Source organism: Nicotiana tomentosiformis, chromosome 11 (assembly GCF_000390325.3).
Source record: "Nicotiana tomentosiformis chromosome 11, ASM39032v3, whole genome shotgun sequence".
Classification (NCBI taxonomy): Eukaryota; Viridiplantae; Streptophyta; class Magnoliopsida; order Solanales; family Solanaceae; genus Nicotiana; species Nicotiana tomentosiformis.
Window position 1 is genome coordinate 108,978,970 of NC_090822.1, and position 24,660 is coordinate 109,003,629.

At 36.7% G+C, this 24,660-nt stretch overlaps 2 protein-coding genes and 1 long non-coding RNA gene across 3 annotated transcripts; 1 reads left to right on the top strand and 2 right to left on the bottom strand.

Annotated features, from left to right (window-relative positions):
* Positions 1-650: 650 nt before the first annotated feature.
* On the bottom strand, positions 651-1,915 carry LOC104110032 (uncharacterized). Its single transcript, XM_009619447.4, has 2 exons — positions 1,667-1,915; positions 651-969 (listed from the first exon to the last, which is right to left on the bottom strand). The coding sequence occupies exons 1-2, from the start codon at positions 1,729-1,731 to the stop codon at positions 786-788; spliced, it is 249 nt and encodes an 82-aa protein (XP_009617742.1). The 5' UTR covers positions 1,732-1,915; the 3' UTR covers positions 651-785.
* A 12,582-nt stretch (positions 1,916-14,497) lies between these two features.
* LOC104110033 (uncharacterized) lies at positions 14,498-15,514 on the top strand. The gene is made up of 2 exons (XR_689361.4): positions 14,498-14,639; positions 15,324-15,514. It is a non-coding gene; the product is annotated as an uncharacterized lncRNA (long non-coding RNA).
* Positions 15,515-16,415: 901 nt separating this feature from the next.
* On the bottom strand, positions 16,416-22,418 carry LOC104110034 (proteasome subunit beta type-4-like). Its single transcript, XM_009619448.4, has 7 exons — positions 22,276-22,418; positions 22,117-22,181; positions 20,487-20,563; positions 18,016-18,145; positions 17,717-17,876; positions 17,419-17,604; positions 16,416-16,735 (listed from the first exon to the last, which is right to left on the bottom strand). The coding sequence occupies exons 1-7, from the start codon at positions 22,279-22,281 to the stop codon at positions 16,622-16,624; spliced, it is 738 nt and encodes a 245-aa protein (XP_009617743.1). The 5' UTR covers positions 22,282-22,418; the 3' UTR covers positions 16,416-16,621.
* Positions 22,419-24,660: the final 2,242 nt, after the last annotated feature.

A 24,660-nucleotide genomic window follows, 5' to 3' on the forward strand; every position in this document is an offset into this window, starting at 1 on the left:
CTGATCCAAATTGAAATAGTAGTCATCCGAAACCTAGGAAAAGCCAAAAAAACCTCTTTTGTTTTTTAACCTTGTATTCTATCCTTTCTTTTGTCAATGTAACTATACAAATTCGTAATAGACCATCAATTTTAACTATCCCCGATATATTCTTTTAGAATAAAATTAAGTGTTCCTTAACTAAAGCAAGTTCCACCTGGATTTGTACAATCATGGATTGCACTGTCCTAGGAAATGGGGCAACACATTACACACCACTTCTAATACAATTTTCAAAACGTCCCCGACAAAAATATTTTTATCTAGACAAATTAAATTTATTTATTTTAAAAAAGAAGATTTCATTTACGTAGTACTCCCTTATATCCACTTTAATTAATTTTTTTATTATTTTCATATATATTAAAGAATTCATCTTTTACGATCAATTAACAATTAAAATAATCATATTAACCTTAATTTGTTCATTAGAAATATAAGAAATACTCTTAGGTTCTTTACTCTTTAGGCCAACTTTGAAAAAAAAAAAGTTAATTCTTTCTTAATATTTAAAAAAAATAAATATTATAGATCACAAAAAAAAAATGACAAAAAATCAATTAAAGTGGACCGAGTAAGGAGTACTCTATCCCCATTCAATATTCTTACAATTAGTAAAGTATTAATTAATAGAGAAATAAAGTTCTTACACAAATCTAAGCCTTCACAAACTCCCAAGATGCAAGAGTAGACAACATAAACAACAGAAAACCAAAATAAAATACTTTGGTCTATGTTAGGCTTACTTAAGCAGCCTTTGCTGTACAAGCCAAACGAAGAAGACCAGCAATAAAATCTGCATCAGCTTCACTTATTTTCTCTCTAAACTCTCTGCCATGGCTTCTCTCATCAGTTGTTATGTTCCATTTTTCTCCCATTTGAACTCTTAGTTTTTTCATGGCCTCTCTTCTTCCAATGTGATCTGTCATCCTGCAATTTGAATAGAAGAAATAATTTTATAAGCAAATGAGATTTAGGACGGGTTCTGCATATTCAATTGAACAAAGATGGATGTTCAACTAAACCAATGGTGGGCAGGATTTTTACCAAGGGTTCAAAAAATAAAGAAAGTAAACATTCGGAGAAGCAAGGGAATTCGACATTTCATATATATATATATATATAATAACCTTATATACACAATGTAATTTCTCGGCGAACAAGGTTCGAAACCCTTTCCACCCCTAGCTCCGCCACTAAACTAAACCCAATAGTTTCGACATAGGACAGAGACTCAGAGGTGCACCAAGAATTTAAAGGTTGCAAGTGCACTTTTACATTCAACCAAAGTATGCTTTCTGTATTGGGTGTCATAACTAATATATCATTATTTTTAAAAACATATACATGTGTACACTAAATTTTTCCCTAATTCTCCGGGTGACCCTTCTAGTTACTACATAGGTCCGCCTAGTCACATAGTTATATAGTAAAAACTACAAATATATTAACAAATATTGTATTAGGAACTCATAAATTCAGAACTAAAATGAGATCGCTAAATACTAAAAATCAAGCACATCAAGTTTAAATCTTGGATCCGCCTTAGCGCAGTTGAGGTCATTGATTTCATAGTGAACTATGTATAGAGATGCATATACAAAAAAAAATTAAAATGTGTGCATACTCTTTAGAGAGAGGGAGAGGACGCATAATCCCTGCAAGACATATTGGAAACCCATTGTTTGCCATTTTTTCTTGAGAAAAAACACAAGGTTTCTAGATAGAGAAGAGGAAAAAATTTCCTGAATTTTTCTTAAAAGCTTAACTTTGATTTTGATATTATTCTCAGGGGGTGTGAGGTGATAGAGAAAGAACGAAAGAAAAGAAGAGAAGAGACAGAGAGAAGGTGAAGCATTAAAAGCAGATATAAAGCACCTTTCATTTTCTAAACATAAAGGAGTGGGCATAATAGAACAGATAAAATCAATTACTACGTGTTTCATACTTTGAGTCCGTTTGTTCAAAAAAAATAAACTTTTTTTCGAAATCGGCGTTTGTTCATAAAATTTCCAATTTTTACTTGAAGATATATTTTAAAATTTTCGAATATTTAAAAAACTCCAAAAAACTATTTTTCAAAATTTTCAGTCAAATCACTCACAAAACTTAAAAAACAACCCAAAATTATATTCATGTCCAAACACAACTCTAAATTTCAAATACCATTTTCACTTAACAAAAAATTTCCCCCTATTTTAAAATTTTACCATTCTTATGTCCAAACGCCCATTTTGTCATTTTCTAGCAATTTACTCTAAAATAGAATAAAGTCACCCTTGGAATTAGTTTCAAAATTTTAATTTTATGCGCGCTTCCATCAAAAATTGTCGACCATTCCACTGGGCAATTAGACTAATTTAACGGGATTCCGTTATAATTTGTGTGCATCTCAACTACCTGCAATAATCCAAATCTCTGCGTATTGAGTAATTTTGACAGGCTCGGCTGAACTGAGCTGCTATGACCGCAAACTAACAAGTTCTCATTTTGTAGTTAGAATTTAGATCTGCTATCTTCGAGTCGAGGTGGACTCACAATTTAAATTTTTGCTGAACTTTTTGCGTTTCAATGAGTCCAGTGGCGTACGCAACAGTTTTTGTAAGCGGTGTTACCATTTTAAGTGTGAACAAATAAACTAATTACTGCAATAACATCATATTTTAAAAAAGGAAGAAAAAAAAAACAAATAACACAACTCACAAAGGAAGCAGTAGTATCCCTCCAATTTAAAAAACTTTTTGTGCTAAATATGTTAATTATGATTTATGACTTATGATCTACTGTTTCAGTGCTTTAATAACCTCTAAGGGGTCCACCTTTCTATGGGGATAAAATAAATACTACAATCCCGGAATTAATTATACCGCAGTTTTCTTAAAATAAAATATGAAAATAATTTTTCTTAAATTAATTATTCTTTATCCTTCGTACCAAGCAGGTTAGCGGTTCAAAGGCCTCGCGCACACATTTTTTTAGATGAGGCACAAAAGTGTTGAAACATAAAATGAAGCTGCATAGTTTCGAACTCACGTACCCGCAAAGAGAACTTCAGAGTGTGACCAAATAAACTATACAACTGCTCTTAATAACCATCGTCACTTTATTCTACTTTACTGTTTTTTGTTTCTACATTTGAATTATATATAAATAATTAGTAAAGATTTTCGACAAATTGGTGTGTAGATCCGCCCCTACCAATCACCCCTCTCTTTATAACATAGTTCCGCATGTATCTTCAAGTGCTAGTGATCGGTTACTTGTATTCCATAACTCTCAACCATCACCAAAGTTAGATGCTGAACTTTAACATAATTCACTTATGAAATATGATGATTATTACTACCTGAGAATCAACTCATATATTTAAGCCACTAATTTCAAGAACAGTTGAAAAGACAGAAGGACCAATGTGCGAACTGTTAACGTGTTTTAGTTTTGAGGTTACAAATCCCATATTTTGAGGAGGCTCACATGCACACATTATTTAAGTGATTTGACATTGTATTTTTTTTTTATACCGATGATATATATACGTAACGGTAATATATGCGTACACACTATCCTCCCTAAACTCAATTTGAGAGATTCCATTGGGTTATTGTTGTTATTGATATATATAACTTAAATTCTTTATTTAGTTAATGACCATTATATTTTCTCTTTGGAATCTGCCAGACTTTTTCTTTTTCTTTCATCACTACCAGCCCTTTATTTAACCTTTTCTTTTGAGGCTATGTCTGTACCATTTCCCCTTTTACCACTTTTGCAATTCATGTATTTTTACTAAAATGTTCTCACAATAACACATATTTTATCTAAGTTATATATATTAACAGTACAAATTTATCATTAGTGTAGTTTAATATATACTATCACGTTAGTTATAACATTTTATCAAGTTTCTATACATTTTACATTCGGCTAATAAAATTTTGTTGTTCTTTTTTTTTTTTGGAATTCAATAATTTTTGGGGTGATTGGGATAAAACACATGATGTATTAGCTTCCATTCCATGGGTCCAAGCTGCCATGATGAATGGAGCCTTTTGTTTACCAAAATCATTGAACTTATTACACAAAGATTCCATTTCCAGACCATGCCTTGTTGTCACAATAACAATTTCATGCAAATTCTTTTCCCCCACACCATACCAGTACAATCGTTATAGTATTGTAGCCGATTAAATTTGGATTGGTGCCGGGCATATTGGGGGTAAAATATTTCTTAACAACGGCAACTCCATACCCGAGGCTCGAACTTAAAATTTCTGGTTAAGGATGAAGCAGTACCACAATCAAGTACGAAGCTATGTATGGCTAAGGGTGGTCAATTCAACATTCTTCGCCGAAAAATTATACGATGTATAGTGTAAAATTAATATTTGTACTTATTATTAATAAAAAAAATATGCTTTAAACATCTTAATCAATTTTCTGGTTTTGCTGCTAACCACAATCCTGGTTGGTTAATACAACTGTTATCATGTTCCACTTCAATTATTTTCAATAATAAGCCAACAAACGCCTGACTGAAACAACATCGTTAGTTTGACTATATATCTTGTTCCATTTAATTTGTATGGAGAAAGAAAATAAGGTTTCCCCTATACATTATCATATACTTGATGTAATAATTTCATACGGCAAAAGGACCTAACTGGATTTGAATTATGAGAACAATCAAAATTTGATTTTGAACATATAAAATATTGGCAAAATTGCACTTTTGGTACTTAGTTTGTAATTGTCGTGCATTTTTATGCTTACTTTTCTTTTGGATTGTGAAGATATATAACTTTAGTACTAACGTATATAAAGAAGAGAACTACAGAAGTTAAGACAAAATACAACAAGGTTAAAAACAAGAGAAGTGTCCAGCTTTTACTAGGTGATCAAATGAAACAGAAGAGAAAAAGATTCTTGAAATAAATTACTCAATGTAAATCGTATCTGCATTTGCGATCCTATCTGTGTAGCCATTTGTCCTTTGCACTATATCTTCTAAATTTTTTTTAAAAAAAAAATGTCTCTCTCTCTATTGAGTTCACATTTGTTGTATAAAGTGTTATTCTTATTTTGCCTCTTATTATATTCATATTAAGTTTAAAAAGTAGATTTTTTCTAGCGTTTGAAAAAAAAAAAAAGGTAGAACAAAGAAGTATTGGGAAAAGATGATAAGGAAGGACATGACATATCTGCAGCTTACTGAGGACATGACCCTTAATATAAGGATGTGAAGGTCGAGAATTAGGGTAGAAGGCTACTGGGTAGTCGAGTGTATCTCCTCTTCATACATGTAGTATCAATATTATTCTCGTACTTTCTTATACTTAGATTTCTAGTACTATTAGTTATTTCTTTTGCTTCGATTACCTTATCATCTTGTTGTTATTAATGTTTTTTGTTATTGCTTCGTTACTATTACTATATTTCTTTTTATATAATGTTGTAACTATGCTTTTACTGGGCCGAGGGTCTATCGAAAATACTTTCACAAGGTAGGGTGAGGTCTGCGTACACACTACACTCCCAAGACCCGACTTATGAAATTATATTGGATTTGCTATTATTGTTAAAAAAGAGACTAACGAGGAAAATCACAAAAACCAAACGATCAGGTATTCAAGGTGCAAAATTCAAAAAACGAAAGATTTTAAGAACTCTACAACTTAGTAAGTAGTAACAATAACAATGTCGACAAAAAAAGAGTAACATAATTATTTAAGTTATATACATTTTAAATAACTGATGTAAACTTAGGGTCTACCAAACTGTATAGAGAACCTGGTTCTCTATCAGTATCCACAGAACACACACACAGCGGTAAGTAAATAACACAATAATATTTTACGTGAAAACTCCCAGCTCACGGGATTAAAAACCACGACCTACACTCGTAGGATTTCAACTTCACTAACCGAGCAACTTTAGATTACAACCTATTGTAACCTAGGAATTAAACTCTTAATCCCTCACCTACTTGCAATAACTATATTGCAAGCCTCTTTGTAATAACTCTATTACAAAGCAACAAACCTTGACTAACTCTAGTCAAGAAACTAAACCAAATAGTAGTTTAAATCTGTCCTACAAAGACACTTCTTGAAAGTAATGTAGGATTATAAATGAAGAACAAATAGCAAAGACTCAACAAACCTAAGGACTTAAGATATCTTCAATCTTTGGATCTGGTCCTTGAGGTTGCAGCAGCTTTGTTCTTGCGAGAGATGGTGGCTAGCACTTGAGAGAATATTGTCTTTTGATTTGCAAGTGTTGGAGCAATGAAATCTCTTGCCTCATATTGATAATATATGTGTGTGAGAGGTCATTGGGATGATGTAAGCAAATATCTAGTATAAGGCATGCTCCATAAAGTGACTGTTGCACTATTACGTGTGCAGTGCAACAGTACAACGACTTTTACAACTGTAAGAAGTTGACATGTAGTGTGACCGGAGGAACTGATCTCTATATGTTCCCTCTATGATTCCCTTTGTTGTTCCCTTAACTGATTTCATTGAGAGTTGAACCAGACATCTGACTAGTTACTCTGAAAGCAAAGGAACTAATTATTTCAGATTCCTTATCTGGTTCTCTCATGAAGTTTGTCAAATCATCAAAATAAAATACACATAACTTATCAATTTTTTCCTTTTTGATGATGACAAACTTAGGGTTGATATTCCCTCTGAGAACCAGATCTGCATATTGTTTCCCATACAAATCATCCATATTCCCCATGAGAACCTTTCCCTATCTGGTTCTCATATGAAGTTTGTTAAATCAGCAAAACACAAAGGCACATAACTTATTAATATTTTCCCCTTTTTTGATGATGACAAACTTAGAATTGAATTTTTCCCTGAGAACCAGATCTTCATATTGTTCCCCCTCTAGAATAGCCATATTTCTCTTGAGAACCTGTTTCTCCCTTTCAATTTTCTTCCCCCTTTTGGCATCATAAAAAAGAATTAGTCAAGTAAATGCAAAATGAAGTCCAGCAAAGTTAACTCATGCCACTTGTGTGCACACAACATAGCTAAAAATAGAACGCAAAAGTATAACATGCATTAATAAACGACGATGCTCATTTAAGTTAGGGGAAAAATATTGTAGCAGTACCATAATTACAAACATACACAAGTCAAACAAAACTAGAGTACCACAGTCGAAAGAGAAGGACAACAAAAAGACATGGTAAGATTAAACAGGAGCTGGCAAAGGGGTAAGACAGGGGACACTATATAGAGAAGGGAAGGACTAGGAAGTAAGGGCTTTGAGGAGGCTGTCAATGCAAGCATTAACAACCCTTTGATCGTTGATTAACTGCTCTTTCAGGTTCTCCATTTGGTTCCTCAACTCCATATTTTCAGCTTTTAGGCAGGCAACTTCTTCTCCCTGGGCATTGCTAGAACCAGATTCCTTGCTAGCCTGATTGAGCTTAGACTCAAGAATAACATTTTGCGCCTTTAACCGCCTAATTTCCTCATTTGCAGCATTTTGGGCATCAATAAGCTCAGAGATTGTGGAACTGCTGCTTATTTCCCCCTTTTTGTCAACATGCTCACATTCTTCTAAGGTGTTCGTTGAGAATATTTGTTTACTAGTTCCCACAACTGCTCTCTCCAAGGGGACCTCAAATCGTTCAAAGACTTTTGTGAGCAGAAACCCATATGGCAACCCATGACTTTCATCATTGAAGTCTACCACTTTCTTCATGTGTTCAACTAAAATCCCAAGCAGATTGATGGGAGTGTAGTCGTCCAGTGCCTCCAAGACCAGGTCCGCTATAGAGGCAATGGATCTCCTTTCAGCTCTTGGTAGCAAGACCTTATTCACCAACTCGAACAAGAGTTGGTATTCTAGAAGTAGTGCCTTCTTGTGCACTCGTTCCCCTTGTTGAACAGCTTGAGGCTTGAGAATAAACTTCCTAAAACTTGGGGAACATGTTCCCTCCACAATTAAGAGCCCTTCAGCAGCCACCCCAAGAATATCCTCGAGCACAATTTCATCAATCACAAATTCTGCCTCACTGATCTTCAAATAGATGGTGTCACATTCCACTATGAACAAATCAAACATAGAAACTGCGAACTTCCTTCTCATAGACCTTTGGACTCTGAGCAGTAAAGTGATGAGTCCACTCTTAGAAGTCGCAAATTTCAACCAACTGCCTCATTCCAGACTTATCAAGAATGTCAGTGTCAAAAACACTCCCCAACAGAACTTTCTGCTTTTTCAATTTTGCTTTCCTTTAAAGTTCAGACACATCAACTCTGGCCCTTTTTAAGGAACAAGGTTCCTCACATATACTTAGCTTATTTCTGAGTGGCATGTTCTTCTCAGCAATCTTCTTCTTTTTCAACTCCTTCGTCACCACCAACCCCAATAACTTTTGTAGATATGCCATCCTCACTGTCATCAAATTCTCCCGAAAACATAGACTTTATCTCAGAGTACACAACCTCCAAAGGGACTGTATCAAGGTGAGGAGAAGATGAAGGGTCAGTACTGCCCAGGGGCTATCTAGTAGAGCTTGGAGTTTCATCCCAGGTAGGAGCTGAGAACTCCTCTTGGGCAGAGGTACCAGGTACCTCGGTAGGCTCCCCTGTAGTACTGACCGGTGCTTGGTCACTTTGACACACTTGGTCTCCATTTCCTCGTTCTTCCACCTGAGTCCCAATACCCACATCACCAGACAAAGAATCCCCAACTAGACGTTCCATAGCAACAACAGTCAAAATTATTTTTTCACCTATCTTACCCACAATAATTCCCATCAATGCAGTATCAGTAAGAGATGATGGAGCATTACCTGATGTTGAAAAAATATTCATATCAAAACCCTAAGCACATTGAGTTTCACAAATACCAGATACAGCACACCATCCACCATATCGGGAACCGACACTCTTATCTAGATGGATATGCTTCCAGAGATAGGAACACAACATGGATGTCTTTAGTAGCTCTGGGAGACTCATATTATGGTGAAGACATGGTTGATTCTGAGAGAGGGAAGACACAAAAAGAGGGTTTGGGGTATTTAGAGAGAAAAGAGGGACCGGTTATAATAAGGTGTGAGAAAAAGAGATGGGTAGTCGGGTCGTTTTAAGAGGTATGAGAAGAAGCGGAGGCAATTAATGATGTGGCACACTAGTAGTTCAAAATGCATATGAGTGTTAGAGGAACTACTAACTTGAGTCATGTGAACCAGGTTCCTTGATAAATTTTGTAAATACGAGCATCATCCTTCAAAAAATTTGCAATGTCATTAGCCTCTTGGCTGTTTTGTATTTGCCATGCGTGTTTACCTGTAATAGTATAGAATTGAGTTAGAAGTTGCCAGAAAACACTTTTTAGCAATTTTCTTTACCATCCTTTCATAGCCAATTATCGAGGGACCGGGTTCTCTGCTATATTAAGGGCACTTGTATTGTCACATAGCAGTTGCACATAATCAAAGAATACACCAAAGTCTTTCAATCGTTGCTTGATCCACAACAGTTGGGCACAATAGGAGGCAGCTACCACATATTCAACTTCGGTAGTAGAGAGGGCCATAGAATTTTGTTTCTTTGTACCCCATGAAATCAAGCAAGATCCCAAAAAGTATGCCATGCCAGATGTGCTCTTTCTATCCACCAGATAACCAGCATAATCAACATCATCATACCCAATCAAGTCAAAAATACCTCCTGAGGGATAATAGAGGACCAGGTCCTGCGTTCCTTTGAGATACCTCAGAATTCTTTTGACAGCTTTCAAATGAAATTCTTTAGGACTTGATTGAAATCTTAGCACACAAAACTAAACACAATGGCAGGTCTGCTAGCTGTTAGGTACAGGAGAGATCCAATGACACTCTGATACACATTTACAGGGAACCAGGTCCGTCCATGTCTAGACGAGTGGCAGTAGCAATGAGAATATCAATGGTCTTTGTGCTTTCCATCTCAAACCTTTTCAGAGGTTCCTTAATGTATTTCTCATCACTTACCATCGTTCCCTTAGAGGTTTTCTTCACTTTTATCCTTAGGAAGAAGTTCAGTTCCCTCATCACACTCATCTCTAACTCGCTTCTCATAAGCTTTGCAAACACCTCACATAGGGAACCATCTGTTGTACCAAAAAGGATGTCATCAACATAGATCTGCATAATCAGCAGGTTCCTCCCCTGTTTCTTCAAAAATAGGGTGTTGTCGATTTTTCCTCTTGTAAAGCCATTTTAAAGAAGGAACTTGGACAACGTTTCATACCATGCATGAGGGGCCTGTTTCAGCCCATATAATGCCTTGTCAAGTTTGAATACATGTTCAGGATGCTCATGATACTCAAAACCAGGTGGTTGTTTGACGAAGACTTCTTCCTTTAAATATACATTCAGAAATGCACTTTTGACATCCATTTGGAACAGTTTGAATTCCATATGAGATGCAAAGGCAATGAGGATTCTGATGGCTTCCATTTGAGCAACTGGGACAAAAGTCTCATCATAGTTTATCCCTTCTTCTTGATTGTAGCCTTGCACTACTAACCTGGCATTGTTTCTTGTTATATTTCCAAACTCATCAAGCTTGTTTCTGAATACTCATCTGGTTCCAATAACAGTTCTGTTTGAGGGTCGAGGATCAGGTACCATACACGGTTCCTCTCAAATTGATGGAGTTCATCTTGCATAGCAGTAATCCAGCCAGCATCTTTCAATGATTTCATGATGTTTCTCGGCTCAATTTGAGACAATGAAGCTGAGAAAGCAAACATGTTTCTTGTCTTTGATCTAGTCTGAATTTCTGAATCCAGAGGAGTGATGACATTTAGGAAAGGATGTGAGCTTTTGTGCTTCCAGTTAGACACCTAAGTCTTAGGGTGAGAAGGACCTAGTTCCATCGTGTGAGACCCATCATTGGCATCCATGGAAGTGTGAGTACCACTTCTCTCTTTAGCATTAGGTGTGCCTTGCACAGCATCAACAACTCTATTTTTTGCTTTAGTTGCTGTGATGGAGGGACCAGGTTCCTCCAAATCACTTGGAGGTCCTGTCGCATCTTCTTCACTAGACTCCTTGACCTGACTCGTCAGATTTGACTTCCCGTTTTCCATATCAATGACTTCTCTAGGAACCTTTGAATCCTCTCCTTCTTGATCATTCTTATCATGTAAATATTTGAATAGTCATTAACAATAACTAAGATGTACTTCTTTCCTCATGTGTTGGGCATCCTCATATCTCCGCACATATCCATATGAAGAAGATCAAGTGGACTTGAGGTGCTCACTTCCTTATTTGGCTTGAATGAGGAACTGACTTGATTTTTTTTCACACATGCATCACACACCTTGTGATCTTTGAACTTTGATTTCGACTACCCACGAACCAGGTCCTTCTTGATCAGCTTATTCAATAGGGTGAAGCTTGCATGTCCCAATCTTCTGTGCCATAGTTCAGCATCATCATCAACGGTACTCAGACATGTAAGATTACCACCATCAAAGATTCAAAGTCTGCAACATCATGATTTTGAACCTTTTGCAATCAGAACCACTTCACCAATTATAAGATTGGTGATAGTGCAAGATTTTGACAAAAACTCTACTTTGTTTCCTTTGTCGCAGATTTGAGAGACATTCAACAGGCTATACTTCAAGTCATTCATATAATACACATTCTCAAATGAGTGAATGCTTTCCCAATATTTCCAATTCCCAGAATGTATCCTTTTTTCCATTGCCAAAGGACACACTTCCTCCTTGCAGGGCTTCGAGTGAAAGAGAAAATTATTGATGCTTCCAGTCATATGTTTAGAACAGCCACTATCCATGTACCATTTTTGGCTGCTTTCTTTTACTGCTCCTTGTACAAGAGAATCAAGGGTTAGACTTAGGAACCCAAACAAGTTTGGGTCCCTTGTAATGAGGGAAGGGGCGAATCAGATTTCTTTTTGTCCATATAGGCATCACACATTTCTTTTTTAGAGAATCAGGTTTCTTAGCAGTAGAAACTTTTTCGACAAAAAACTTTATTTTTCTGTTGAGACTGAAACTTTGCTTTACATGAATTTTTGTAATGACCAGTCTTACCACAGTGAGTACAAAGCCAGTTATCAGACACAGTAACATACTTGCTATGTGGATTATAGGGGTTTTTTTTCTTGTGGAACCCGATTCCTCGCATGTTTCCTCCATTACTTTTATACATGAAAGTGATTGTATCAGAGGACCAGGTCTACTTCAGAGATTTATCTAGATTATTTTTTACCATGTTTAAATCTTTCTGAAGTTATCTATTTTTTTCAAGTTCAGCATCAAGACCCAATTTTATATTTTTTGAGTTCATTTTCAATCTTAAGGTGTCCCTCACTTTCTATTTCCTTTCCTTTAGAGGAGTTCATGCATTTTTCCATTGAATTTTTTAAGAAGATATTTTCTTTCTTTGTTTCCTCCACTATTTCCTTTAAATCTACAACTATAACCACCAGACCATCTCTCTCTTGTTCTAACCCTCTAATTTCCTCGGTTAAAATATTTTTATCACTAATGAGGTTATGGTAAGTATAATTAAAATATTACCCAAAGATACCAGCTTCTTTGTAGAATAAGACTTTAAATTTCTTTGAACGTCCGGAAAGATTACCTCATTGTCATCATCTTCTTCATCCTTATCAGATTTTGCCATCAATGTAAATATGGAATTATATTTTGCAGCTTTGTCTTCAACGGCCATCATGGAGGTTTCTACATGTTCATCATCACCCTCAGATTCACTAGAGGAATCTCCCCATTCAGCCAGAGCTTGCCTTACAATATTATCAGCGACATCTCTTCTCTTGAACTTTCTGTCAGGGATCGGGTTCCTCTCATTGTGGAGAGGACAATCTTTGATGAAATGTCCTGTCTTTCCGCACTGGTGACAGCAATCATCTTCTTTAGTGTTTCTGCTAGAGCTACCCTTCTTGGGAATGCCTCCATTTCTACGAACCATTTTTCGAAATCTTGGTGGTATGTAGGTTGATTGACCTTCTTCAAAGTTTGATGGAGCAGCCATTTGAATCCTTTCTAGGTGTTAGCATGATAGAAAGAACTTGCTCTGATACCAATTGATGTAAACTTAGGGTCTACCAAATTGTATAGAGAACCTGGTTCTCTATCAGTATCCACATAACACACACACACACACAGTGGTAAGTAAATAACATAACAATTTTTTACGTGAAAAACTCCCAGCTCACGCGATTAAAAATCACGACCTACACTCGTAAGATTTCAACTTCACTAACCGAGCAACTTTAGATTATAACCTATTGTAACCTAGGAATTAAACTCTTAATCCCTTACCTACTTGCAATAACTATATTTCAAACCTCTTTATAATAACTCTATTAGAAAGCAACAAACCTTGACTAACTCTAGTCAAGAAACTAAACCGAACAGTGGTTTAAATCTGTCCTACAAAGACACTTCTTGAAAGTAGTATAGGATTATAAATGAAGAACAAATAACAAAGACTCAATAAACCTAAGGACTTAAGATATCTTCAATCTTTGGATCTGGTTCTTGAGGTTGCAGCAACTTTGTTCTTGCGAGAGATGGTGGCTAGCACTTGAGAGAATATTGTCTTTTGATTTGCAAGTGTTGGAGCAATGAAATCCCTTGCCTCATGTTGATAATATATGTGTGAGGTCATTGGGATTATGTAAGCAAATATCTAGTACAAGGCATACTTCATAGAGTGACTGTTGCACTGTTACGTGTGCAGTGCAATAGTACAACGACTTTTACATGCTGTAAGAAGTTGACATGTACTGTGACCGGAGGAACTGATCTATATATGTTCCCTCTATAGTTCCCTTTGTTGTTCCCTTAACTGATTTCATTGAGAGTTGAACCAGACATCTGACTAGTTACTCTGAAAGCAAAAGAACTAATTATTTCAGGTTCCTTATCTGGTTCTCTCATGAAGTTTGTCAAATCATCAAAACAAAAGACACATAACTTATCAATAACTTTTATACGTAGTACTTTTAATTAGTGCAATTTAATTGATTATAGAAAGTTCTCTCTATATTTTATATTATCATATTAGACTAGATTTCAAGAGTATATATTGTTATTCGCCAATTTGTAGATAGTGACGTACGAGTGGTGACATCACCATGTCTGGTAAAACAAAAAAGTTCACAGTAAAAATGAAATGCAAGCCACATTCATGGAACCTCAAATAATTCCGCTTCAGATATACTTTCCGTTCCTTACTTTTGTTTTTCCAATTTGTCTTGTTTGGTTAATTGTAGATGATTTTGTCCTTATTGTGACCTTTATTACTTTGGAATTGATGTACCAAAAAATGTGGACGAGTCCAATTATTTACATCAAACTAAAAGACAGGGAAAAGTACATAAATAAATAGTAATTTGAAAACGTGGCCACCTCTTTAAATTGCTCAAGGGGAAATGAAAGAAAGAAAAAACATTAGATTTTCTTGAATATGTGAAAGGAGAGAAGCATCAATAGGTTTTGCTACGCAGGAGGGATGATACTGGACGAGCTGGGCTACTTTGGCCAGTATCATTCTCCTACGTAATAAACCTTAATAGATGGTATACAAGCTACCATAATTATAATGGTCATTTTCTTGAGTAGGAAAATCTTTGCAATTTACTACCTACTGTTACTTTTGCTGGTTATTTTGTTTTTTTAGCTTCGGTTACTTTTTTTTTTGTGGTTAATTATTTTGTTTTATTATTTCTCTTTACATGTCTTTTTTGAACTGACGGTCTATCGAAAACAACTCTATATCTTCGTAAGGTAACATAAGTTCTGCGTACACATTACTCTACTCAGATCTCACTTGTGGAAATGCATCGGATATATTACTGGTGTTATTGTTGAAAGTCTTTACCACCGAAGTGAGCCGAGGAGTTGCCAGTAATGCTAATTCTTCTTTCATGATTAGATGAGATTTTGTCTTTTGAAGCATCTTATCTCATGAGGTTGTTTAGGCGATTTCAACAAGGCTCAATATAAGTTATTGGACGTTTAGAAGAGAAGGAAGTTATCTTTCTTTTCTCCTTTCTCCTGCAGGGAAGAGAACAAAAATGGACCACAGATAATAGTTTTCCACCTTTTTTTCATCCTTCTCAAATCTCGAGTCACTATTTTTTGTGTGTGTAGTTCAGCTTTGGTTGCGCGAGAGGATAACTTGAAATATGCCTTTGTTTGTTCTATGTGGTAAATTCACACTTTTATGGTGCAGTGACGATGTATAATTGTTTTTTTAGCAGGGTGTTTCAGTGTGGCGTTTGAGGACTAGATTGGAACTTCTTTCAACCAGATTGACACTACACTTCACAGTCTGCAATGTGACCAGATGACGAAACAGGAAAAATAGTCAAGAACTTTTTTGGACAAGCTGATTAGTTTGTTTTTCTAATGAGAGAGTTCGTTTATAGCCTGTTTGGCCAAGATTTTCCAATTCTAGAAGCTTTTTTTTTTTCTTTTTTCAACGTTGATGTGTTTGGCCAAGCTTTTGGAAGAAAAAAAAAAGTACTTTTGTGGAGAAGCAGAAGCAGTTTTGGAGAAGTTGAAAAAAAGTAGTTTCTCCCCAAAAGCACTTTTTTAAAAAGTATTTTTGAAAAAAATAAACTTACAGTTTTTAAAAGCTCGGTCAAATACTAATTGCTGCGCAGATGTACTTTTCAAATTAATTAACCAAACACAAATTGTTTCTCACCAAAAGCACTTTTAAGAAAAAGACTATTGAAAAAAAAATCTCAAAATAAACTGATTTTTGAAAGTTGACAAACAGAATATTAGCCGCTTACTATATTTTTCAAACTAGGAAAAGTTTATCTAGTCCACTAAGGAGAGGGATAGTCTAAAATATTTTGCACCAACACGGTTCCATATGCCCATATTTGCAGCTTGTGTAAAAACTTAGATGTCAATCCTTCAATAGATCGCAAACAATGAAACAAAAAAATCAAACATCGGATCTCACTTATTTGCTCTATTACTTCATCTATGACCTGGAGAAAATTGCCCCAGTCCCAGTTCATTTCCAGGTCCTATCTCCATTTTCAAATGCAAACCAGTTACGTATATTTTCAGATAATATAGGGGTCGCTTCGTGCTCCTCCCGCACAAATTTGGCCCTGCTATAAAGTGTGTGCGGGGCATCAGCGACCCGAAAGCATTTAGCATTAGATGCTAACTACCTAAGTCAGAACATCATATTGACAATTGTAAAATGAAACATCTCTTTAAAGTAGGTAAACGGAGCATACTTCAGCTATCAACCAGTCGAGACAATGCATTCTGACTTAGATAAAGCTATGGCACGCCAAATAAATTGGCAATTTTCACAACACACAGTATTAACTTTGGAAGATAAGATTAACGCATAGCTATGGAAAAGTGCAGCACAATGAGGCATGTCTTTATAGTTTACACAGAAACACCGCAGTTTCGATCATACAGAATCAAACATCGCCTCATGAAGATGCAGAAAGTTTGGAAATTTGCAACACATGATGCCTGTGTATTTCCTTCATCAATCTTTAGACAATACAGAAGCCAGTTACTACCATGAACCCTCGGCACCAACAGTGGGATTCTGGAAAGCAGAGAAGTTCCAGAAGGTCTTCAACGAGTATGGCTGAGAAACTGTTACCCCCTCTTCAGTGATTTTTGCAATCTGCAAGTACACAAAATGTCAGAATGAAATCATAAACACTGTGCAGACAAATCTCACCATCCTATTATTTAATTAGCTTGATTAAAATTGTTAGGAGATGATGATTTCTGTATTAGAAAGCAAACTATACATCCAGTTACCACATTCAACTACAAATGCAAAGTTTGCGGCAAGTCCTACAAGTTTCTGTTTAAGCTTCCCAAGACAGCCACCTTGCTTTTGTTTTTTCCCACTTTCCGGTTGAAATATAAGCCAGAAACCAACCTTCAGGGAACCACAATAGCTATCAACACGGAGCAAATCGTGTAAGCAAATGCCGTGGACTTTGAAGATCAAAGTATGGGTTCTTCTGCGACCACTGGACTAAACTAAACCAATCTTATGGTTCATATCTAGATTCATTTTATTTTTTATCTTTTGCTATATTTTTTATTAGAAAAACAATGATAGATTAAGAAAATACAGAATCAAATGATCTAGGTTTAGGTATTTGGGTGATGACAAGTGACATCAAAATTCAGAGCTTTAGACCTACAATAAGACTACTCCATTAAGTATCAGCAAACTCAAGCTACAGGTTTGAAGAGAGAAACTTTGGGAAACACGTCTTTGCAGTTAGAAGTGCCAGTCTGATTTTGTTCCTAAAAAAAGGGCTTTTCTACCCAACCCCAGGAGGATTGTACCTGAAGCTTGTTGACTGCAGATCTGTCTCGATACAAAAGAACACGCATACATTTCTCCAATAACTTAACACCTTCTTCATAACTCAAGTTTTCATGCCATTCATCACGGAGAATTGGCCTTGCAAGGTGATTTCCAAATCCAGTAGCCACATGATCGTCCTCGTAATGCACACCAATCATACTAACCTAAACAAATTAAATTAGAAAGAAACACGCAAAAGCATCATCACCGAGGAATCAATTATGACAAACAGGCAAAGCATCTAAAAGTGTGCAAGAAGAAATTTTTTTTTTTTACCGTTCCAAGATACTTTTGTCCATTTTTCACTCCACCAAGTACAAGCGAATTCCAAAGTGGGTTGAACTTGTTGCGGCGATTATACATCATACGTGTTAAATAGTTATGCACTTCTTTGGGACCCAAGGAGTTCCCATCATCCCACATGTTGTCATACAAGCTGCCATTGATGAAGCATTGAATACGAGAAATGACTAAGAATAAATAGGCAAGGCAGACTGTAGCAGTCTGAACTCTTTATAAGCAATGACAAAACACTTAAAATGATACACAATAATCCCTCAGTAGTACAAACTTACATAAGCTCATCAAGTTTCCGCGATATCTCCTGGAAATCACTAATTTCACCACTTGCACCAAGAAGGGAATGCTTTCCCACTGATTTCAATCGCTCCACGCTCTTGTAACGTATTGTTGAACCATAGGAACCTGTAAACCGAAGAAAGACCAAAGATGTTCACCATAACCAGCACATTACTACATAATCTCCAGCATGTATCAGCTGAACTAAATGAATTGCAACACTATTGGCATTCTCACATTTCGCTATCTATGCCACGACTATCATAAGGACCTGCTAGCTATTTAAATCTCCAACGACCAATTCCTGAAAAACAAGCTGGCAGTTCTAAAGAGTCTAGACCTGTGTACATTCAATTATATGAAGAACTCTCCCCACAACTAAGGCCTTGAATTTAAGTTCTATGAAATGCTAATTCTTTCATGAAACTTAAGCAAAACCAGCTCCCAGCAAAGCAGTAAGAGAGGATTCTGGATATGACAGAAGAAAAAATATTTGGCTAAAATATTTTACTAAAACTCTAGGATAGATTACAGCCTTTTTTACCCTGTCAGCAGAGCTAAAATAGATTCTTATCTCTCTACAATCACAAGCTGACTTGGCAAACCTGCATCTACCACATCTTTCTTCCCATACACTCTTTCTTTTTGCTGTTTTCTTTCTGGGTTTATTCTTTTGGTTGGAACGAGGGAATGAAGAAACAATTAGTACCCTTTTTTCTGGATGAAGTAAGAGCTATTATAAAAAGCATCAAGAAGATGCAAAAGAGCACTGTTCAAGTGCTAATACAAAAGAGTATTTCTTAGCTCTAATACAGATGGTTCTATGCTAGGGTCAGAGAGCTAACAAAATCCAAATACAATTCAGGGGAGCTAATAGGGGAGAGGTTACTCCAGCTACATAACAAAACTAGACAATTAGCCTTCAGATAGTAGTTTGGAGTTGCTAAACCATCAAAACACCTTCTATTTCTTTCTGTCAAATAGCCAAAAAGATACATCCAGGAATTATTTTCCGGATCTTGCTGATGGATTGTACCAACTTTCCATGAAGAAACAGTTACTTATATCCAATGACAATAACAACAACAACAACAACAACCCAGTATAATCCCACTAGTGGGGTCTGGGGAGGGTAGTGTGTACGCAGACCTTACCCCTACCCTGGGGTAGAGAGGCTGTTTCCGATAGACTCTCGGCTCCCTCCCTCCAAGAACTCTCCACCTTGCTCTTGGGGTGACTCGAACTCACAACCTCTTGGTTGGAAGTGGAGGGTGACCACCACTAGAGCAACCCACTCTTGTCCCAATGACAATAGAAGATGACAAATAAAATCGGATCTATATTTTCCATCTTCAAGTAAAGTTATATGAAGTATGAACATTAAATAAAAAGAGAATTTAGCCTATGCTTTTCATATCTGTGGTTTCAGGTGTAACAATGTATCAATATGGAAAGAGTTGCCTAAGTTGTTTTTGCAGAAAATGGCCCTTGAGACTGGAAGATGAAAATTGGGAGAAAGTATCAGCCCAAAAATATCAACAAAAGATCTATCATAAGACTAAGAAGCTGATAAATTCCAAAAAGGATTCAGGGTTATAAACAGGGATGTTAAATGAGCTACAAGGTAGCTGTGTCAGCATCTATAATATCAGCAGCTGGCAGTAGATTAAATATTCCCAGCCACTCCCTGCTACGGGATTCATTCTCGGATAACCTTTCTTGATCAACAACCAAAAAAAAAAAAAGAGATAGGAAAAGGTCCTAGAAATGTTAACTTCACTTATTTGGCCTAAAAGCCATAATGTGCCAGAGAGGTATCCTATTTCATGCAATAACCTGATAGGGCTTTTTAGAATATAGTCTTTCAAGCTCATTAAACTTTCTAGGCTTGTAATTTTTTCACTACTTGCCACATGGGCTTTGATCAAATGGTAATAGCGCAATGAGTGACGTGTTAGTCACGAGTTCGAACCTTGCTGCATACAAAAGCCTGGTACTTAAGTGGAGAGATGTAGAAGGGCTAGCTCATTATCCACCAAGTTTCCAACCATGCAGGCGTGCACCACTAGCCCCACCTTCTAGTGCTTCTCCAATTAATTTAACTTCAATTTTTTAGATGTGTTAAAAAAAGAGACTTATCGCTCTGATGTTGACAACGTATGATGGTAGAGCAAGTACCAAATTTAGAGATCTTTGAACACGATACATATCCTCTAGATATTGGACACAAAATGACTTATATACACCACATAGGTACATCGAGTACAAAATTCACATCATAAACTAGTTAGATTCTCAATGTATAAGCATCATCTTTCTTTGGCAAGAAAAGTAGAAGTCTATAAGTAAACAAAGTGAAAATATCCTCAAAGCAGCTGCTCACTGCTATAAAACATTGTGCCTAATATTCTCAACAGCCAGTAAAAAGAGAACTGACTGGAATCAAATATGTGACTTAGAAGCTAACCTCCCATGTCAGCAGCCAAGAGAATACCATCTTTGTATTTGATGCCGACTACGGATGTCCCAGTCACATAAGGATACCTATTGAGAATGATATATGTTAAATTGCAAATATCTAGAAAAAGGTAATCGAAGAGTTAATAAAAGCAACATTACATAAGTACAATCTCAATGCGAGTGAGCATGTGTGTGTGTTTGTATATACACTAATAGGAAAACAAGTATATATTGTAGTAGTTTGCTACTACTATTCATGTATACATATGACCTGTATATATACAAACTATTTTATTGCTATCCCAGTGTTTTAAGGGGCTTTCTCCTTAAAATAATCTCACAATTACAATTGGAACATAAAGTTTCTTCTTATTTTTTTCATAACCGAGAAATCTCCGCGTGCCGGTGGCGCACGGTTTAAGCCTCGGTGGATAACGAGGCCTCCCTCTACTATCCTCAACTTAAATACCAGGCGTTTTGCCGCAAGTTTGGCTGCGGCAGGGTTTGAAACCCGTGATGAGTCGCCTAACCCGCACAAAAGTAATTTCTAGGAAAAACATATTTCTACAAAAAACATTTTCCTCCATACAACCGCTCTTCTAGCCATCACCTTTATAGATGCTGACACAAGAAGAAAACAAACCAGACTATACTGATATACAACAATAACAACAACCCAGTATAATACCACTAATGGGGTCTGGGGAGGGTAGTTTGTACGCAGACTTTACCCCTACCCTGGGGTAGAGAGGCTGTTTCCGATAGACCCCCGGCTCACTCCCTCCAAGAACTCCCTACCTTGCTCTCAGGGTGACTCGAACTCACAACCTCTTGGTTGGAAGTGGAGTGTGCTCACCACTAGAGCAACCCACTCTTGCCAACTATACTGATATAGGTAACTGGAAAAGGGCCCCACTCCATTCTGATCTACCAAAGGCATCCCCCAAAGAAAAATTCAACAAATTCTACCTACTTACCCTTGTTTTTGCCCGAAATTCTTGGAAACAAAAGTTCTTAACACTACATATAAAAAAGTGAGAAACTAAGCCTAGCTAATAGCACCAAGAAAAACATAAAAAAATAAATATATAAAACCTACTTCTACTAAAAAAAATAAAAAAATCTCTACCCAAGGTAGGGGTAAGGTCTGCGTACACACTAGCCTCCCCAAACCCCACTACTGGGATTATAATGGGTTGTTGTTCTACTAATTCTTTTTTCATGGCACTGGTGTTCGTGACAACTTGCTTGCACCTCTGACTATTCAACTCGCTACCTTCCACCAGCATAGTTACCAGATAAAAAGGTTTAGGCATATGGGACAAAATCACCTAATATTTTTTTGGCTTCCCGCTGGGACTTGAAAATTCAACATACTCTGCCTAAAAATCATTCTTTTTGCCCAAAATTCTCAGAATCAAAAGTTCTCAACAATACCATATCGGATAACTGTGAACTTAATGCTGGTTAATAGCACTAAGAAAAACTCCAAATAAAATAACAATATAAAACCTACTTCTACTAATTCCTAAAAAGTAAAAGTAAAAGCAAAAAGCCTACTTTGTTAAACAGCAAATACATGACTAATCAGATCTGTAAAAACTCATAAAACACAAAGAGTAAAAGAAAGTGCATACTGTGTTCTCTGAATATCAGCTTCAGGGCTCATTAAGCTACTTTTAGCCGGAGCTGAATCCATCATCTGCAAACATCATTATTTAGACAAAAATTACAATTACTTTTACAAATTTCATTGATAGGAAAAACGTGGGAGAAATTTAAAGAAATAAACTTACGTTCATTGTCGGAATAGTTGATCTTCGATCGGAGAAAAACAGCTAATTGGAGGACTGATGAGAGTTTTGTTTTGTGTGCTTTTCCCGTCGCACAAGAAAAGTTGCAGGCAATAGGTCGTTGGGCTTTGGGCCGAATGTAAAGCGGAGTAGGCAGCGGTCTGTTATATGGGCCAACATGAAATTGGGCCTCCATTTCGGGACTTTCTCATATATGAAAAACAAGAAACACGGTCTCTCTCTCCCAATAGGGTAAAAATAGTGCCGGTACCTTTGGAAGAGTGCAAGCAAGGCGGGTTTGGAGTGGCTCATTAGGTTATTTAATGTCATTTTTAGAACGAAGAAGATGTTCGAGTAGTGGAGGTGGAGTACAATGGCTCCTTTATACAAGAACAATGGTGATATCCAAAATTGCAATAACTATCGGGGTATCAAGCTGCTTAGCCATACTATGAAAGTCGGGGAGACGGTGGTGAAGCTAAGGGTGAGGAGGAGTGTATCTATTTAAGAGAACCAATTCGGATTTATGTCGGAGCTCGACTACAGAGGTCATTCACCTTGTTAGGGTTTGATGGAGCAGTATAGAGAGAGGAAGAGGGACTTGCATATAGTGTTCATCGATTTAGAAAAAGCGTACGATAAAGTCTAGATATAGGTTTTGTTGATATTTTTGGAGGCTAGAGGTGTACATGTTGCCTATATTAGGGTGGTTAAGGACATGTATGATGGAGCAAAGACCCGAGTGAGGACGGCGGGAGGGGACTCGAACCATTTTTCGGTCATGATGGGGTTGTACCAAGGGTCGACACTCATCCTTTTTTTGTTTGCCCTGACGATGGACGTTCCAACACGCCACACCCAAGGAGAGGTGTCGTGGTGCATGTTATTTGCAGATGATATTATATTGATTAACGAGACACGAGGCAGTGTGAACGCGAGGTTAGAGGTGTGAAGGCAAACCATGAAGTCTAAAGGTTTCGAGCTGAGTAGAACCAAGACTAAATACTTGGAGTGTAAGTTCAGTTGCGAGACTCAGGGAGGAGAAGAGGATGTGAGGCCGGACTCACAAGTCATCCCTAGGATAAGAAGTTTTAAGTACCTTAGATCTATTATTCAGGGGGGGTGGGGAGATTGGTGAAGATGTCACACATCGTATTGGGGCATGATGGATGAAATGGAGACTCATTTCTGGTATTTTGTGTGACAAGAATGTGCCACCAAAACTTAAAGGTAAGTTCTGCAAAGTGGTGATTAGACCGACTATGTTGTATAGAGATGATCGTTGGCCTGTTAAGATCACTCATGTCCAGAAGATGAAGGTAGCAAAGATGAAGATGTTGAGATGGATGTGCGGGCACACCAGGTTAGATAGGATTATGAATGAGGTTATTCGCGATAAGGTGGATGTGCCCCCCATTGAGGACAAGATGCGCGAAGGGAGGCTTGGGTGGTTTGGACATGTGAAGAAGAGCAGCACATATGTCTCGGTGAGGAGGTATGAGAGGTTGACATTGGAGGGCCTACGGAGAGGTAGAAGTAGACTGAAGAATAAGTGGGGAGAAGTGATTAGGCAAGACATGGCGCAGCTTCAGCTGACCGAGGACATGACCATTAATAGGAAGGTGTGAATGTCGAGTATTAGGGTAGTAGGTTAGGTAGTATATTATTCATATAAGTAGTATTAGTATGCACTCTCGCATTCTGTTGGTAGTAGGTTTCTATGACTACCCGTTATTTTCTTTCATTTTGATCATCTTATTACCGTATTATTTTTATGCTGCTTTTATATGGCTTCCCGGTGTTGTCTTTCCTTATCTATCTTTTAATTAATATGGTGCTTATATTTTTTCTGAGCCAAGAATCTATTGGAAATAACATCTCAGGGTAAGGTATGTGTATACACTACCCTCCTCATACCCTACGATGTGAGAAATATTGGGTATGTTGTTGTATGTTTCGAATGACTTGAATTATCTATGATATTAATGTAAATAACTTTTATATTTTTGTTGTAATTTAACTTTTTATAAACCGAGTCGGGATTTTAATTTATGAATTTTGAACCGCAATTTGCTTGTTGTATTCTGAAATTATTTATACATATTAAATAAAATTTTAACATAAATATACAATTTTAACCAAGATTGTTAAGCTATGCCGAACCCGTAATTATAATTAACATGTAAAATAAAAAAATCACATTATTAATGTATAGATTTTTTTTTAATGTAAACTAGGTAAAATGTGAGAGGAAGAAATGAAAATTACAAAGAGGAAAAATAGAAAAGGAAGCGGGGGAATATTTTGGTGAAACCGGAAAGGGACTTATTTTCTCTCTAAGTGGAAGTATTCAAATGGAACTCAAACCCTTCAAGATGGGGCCCGCAT

Excerpts from the sequence above, each read along its gene's own strand:
- LOC104110032 (XM_009619447.4), bottom strand. The coding sequence starts at position 1,731 with ATGGCAAACAATGGGTTTCCAATATGTCTTGCAGGGATTATGCGTCCT. Across the intron at positions 970-1,666 it reads CCTCTCCCTCTCTCTAAAGA|GATGACAGATCACATTGGAA; the intron begins GTATGCACACAT and ends TTCAAATTGCAG.
- LOC104110034 (XM_009619448.4), bottom strand. Across the intron at positions 20,564-22,116 it reads GCTGATATTCAGAGAACACA|GTATCCTTATGTGACTGGGA; the intron begins GTATGCACTTTC and ends CATTCTCAATAG. Across the intron at positions 16,736-17,418 it reads CTGCAGTCAACAAGCTTCAG|ATTGCAAAAATCACTGAAGA; the intron begins GTACAATCCTCC and ends GTGTACTTGCAG.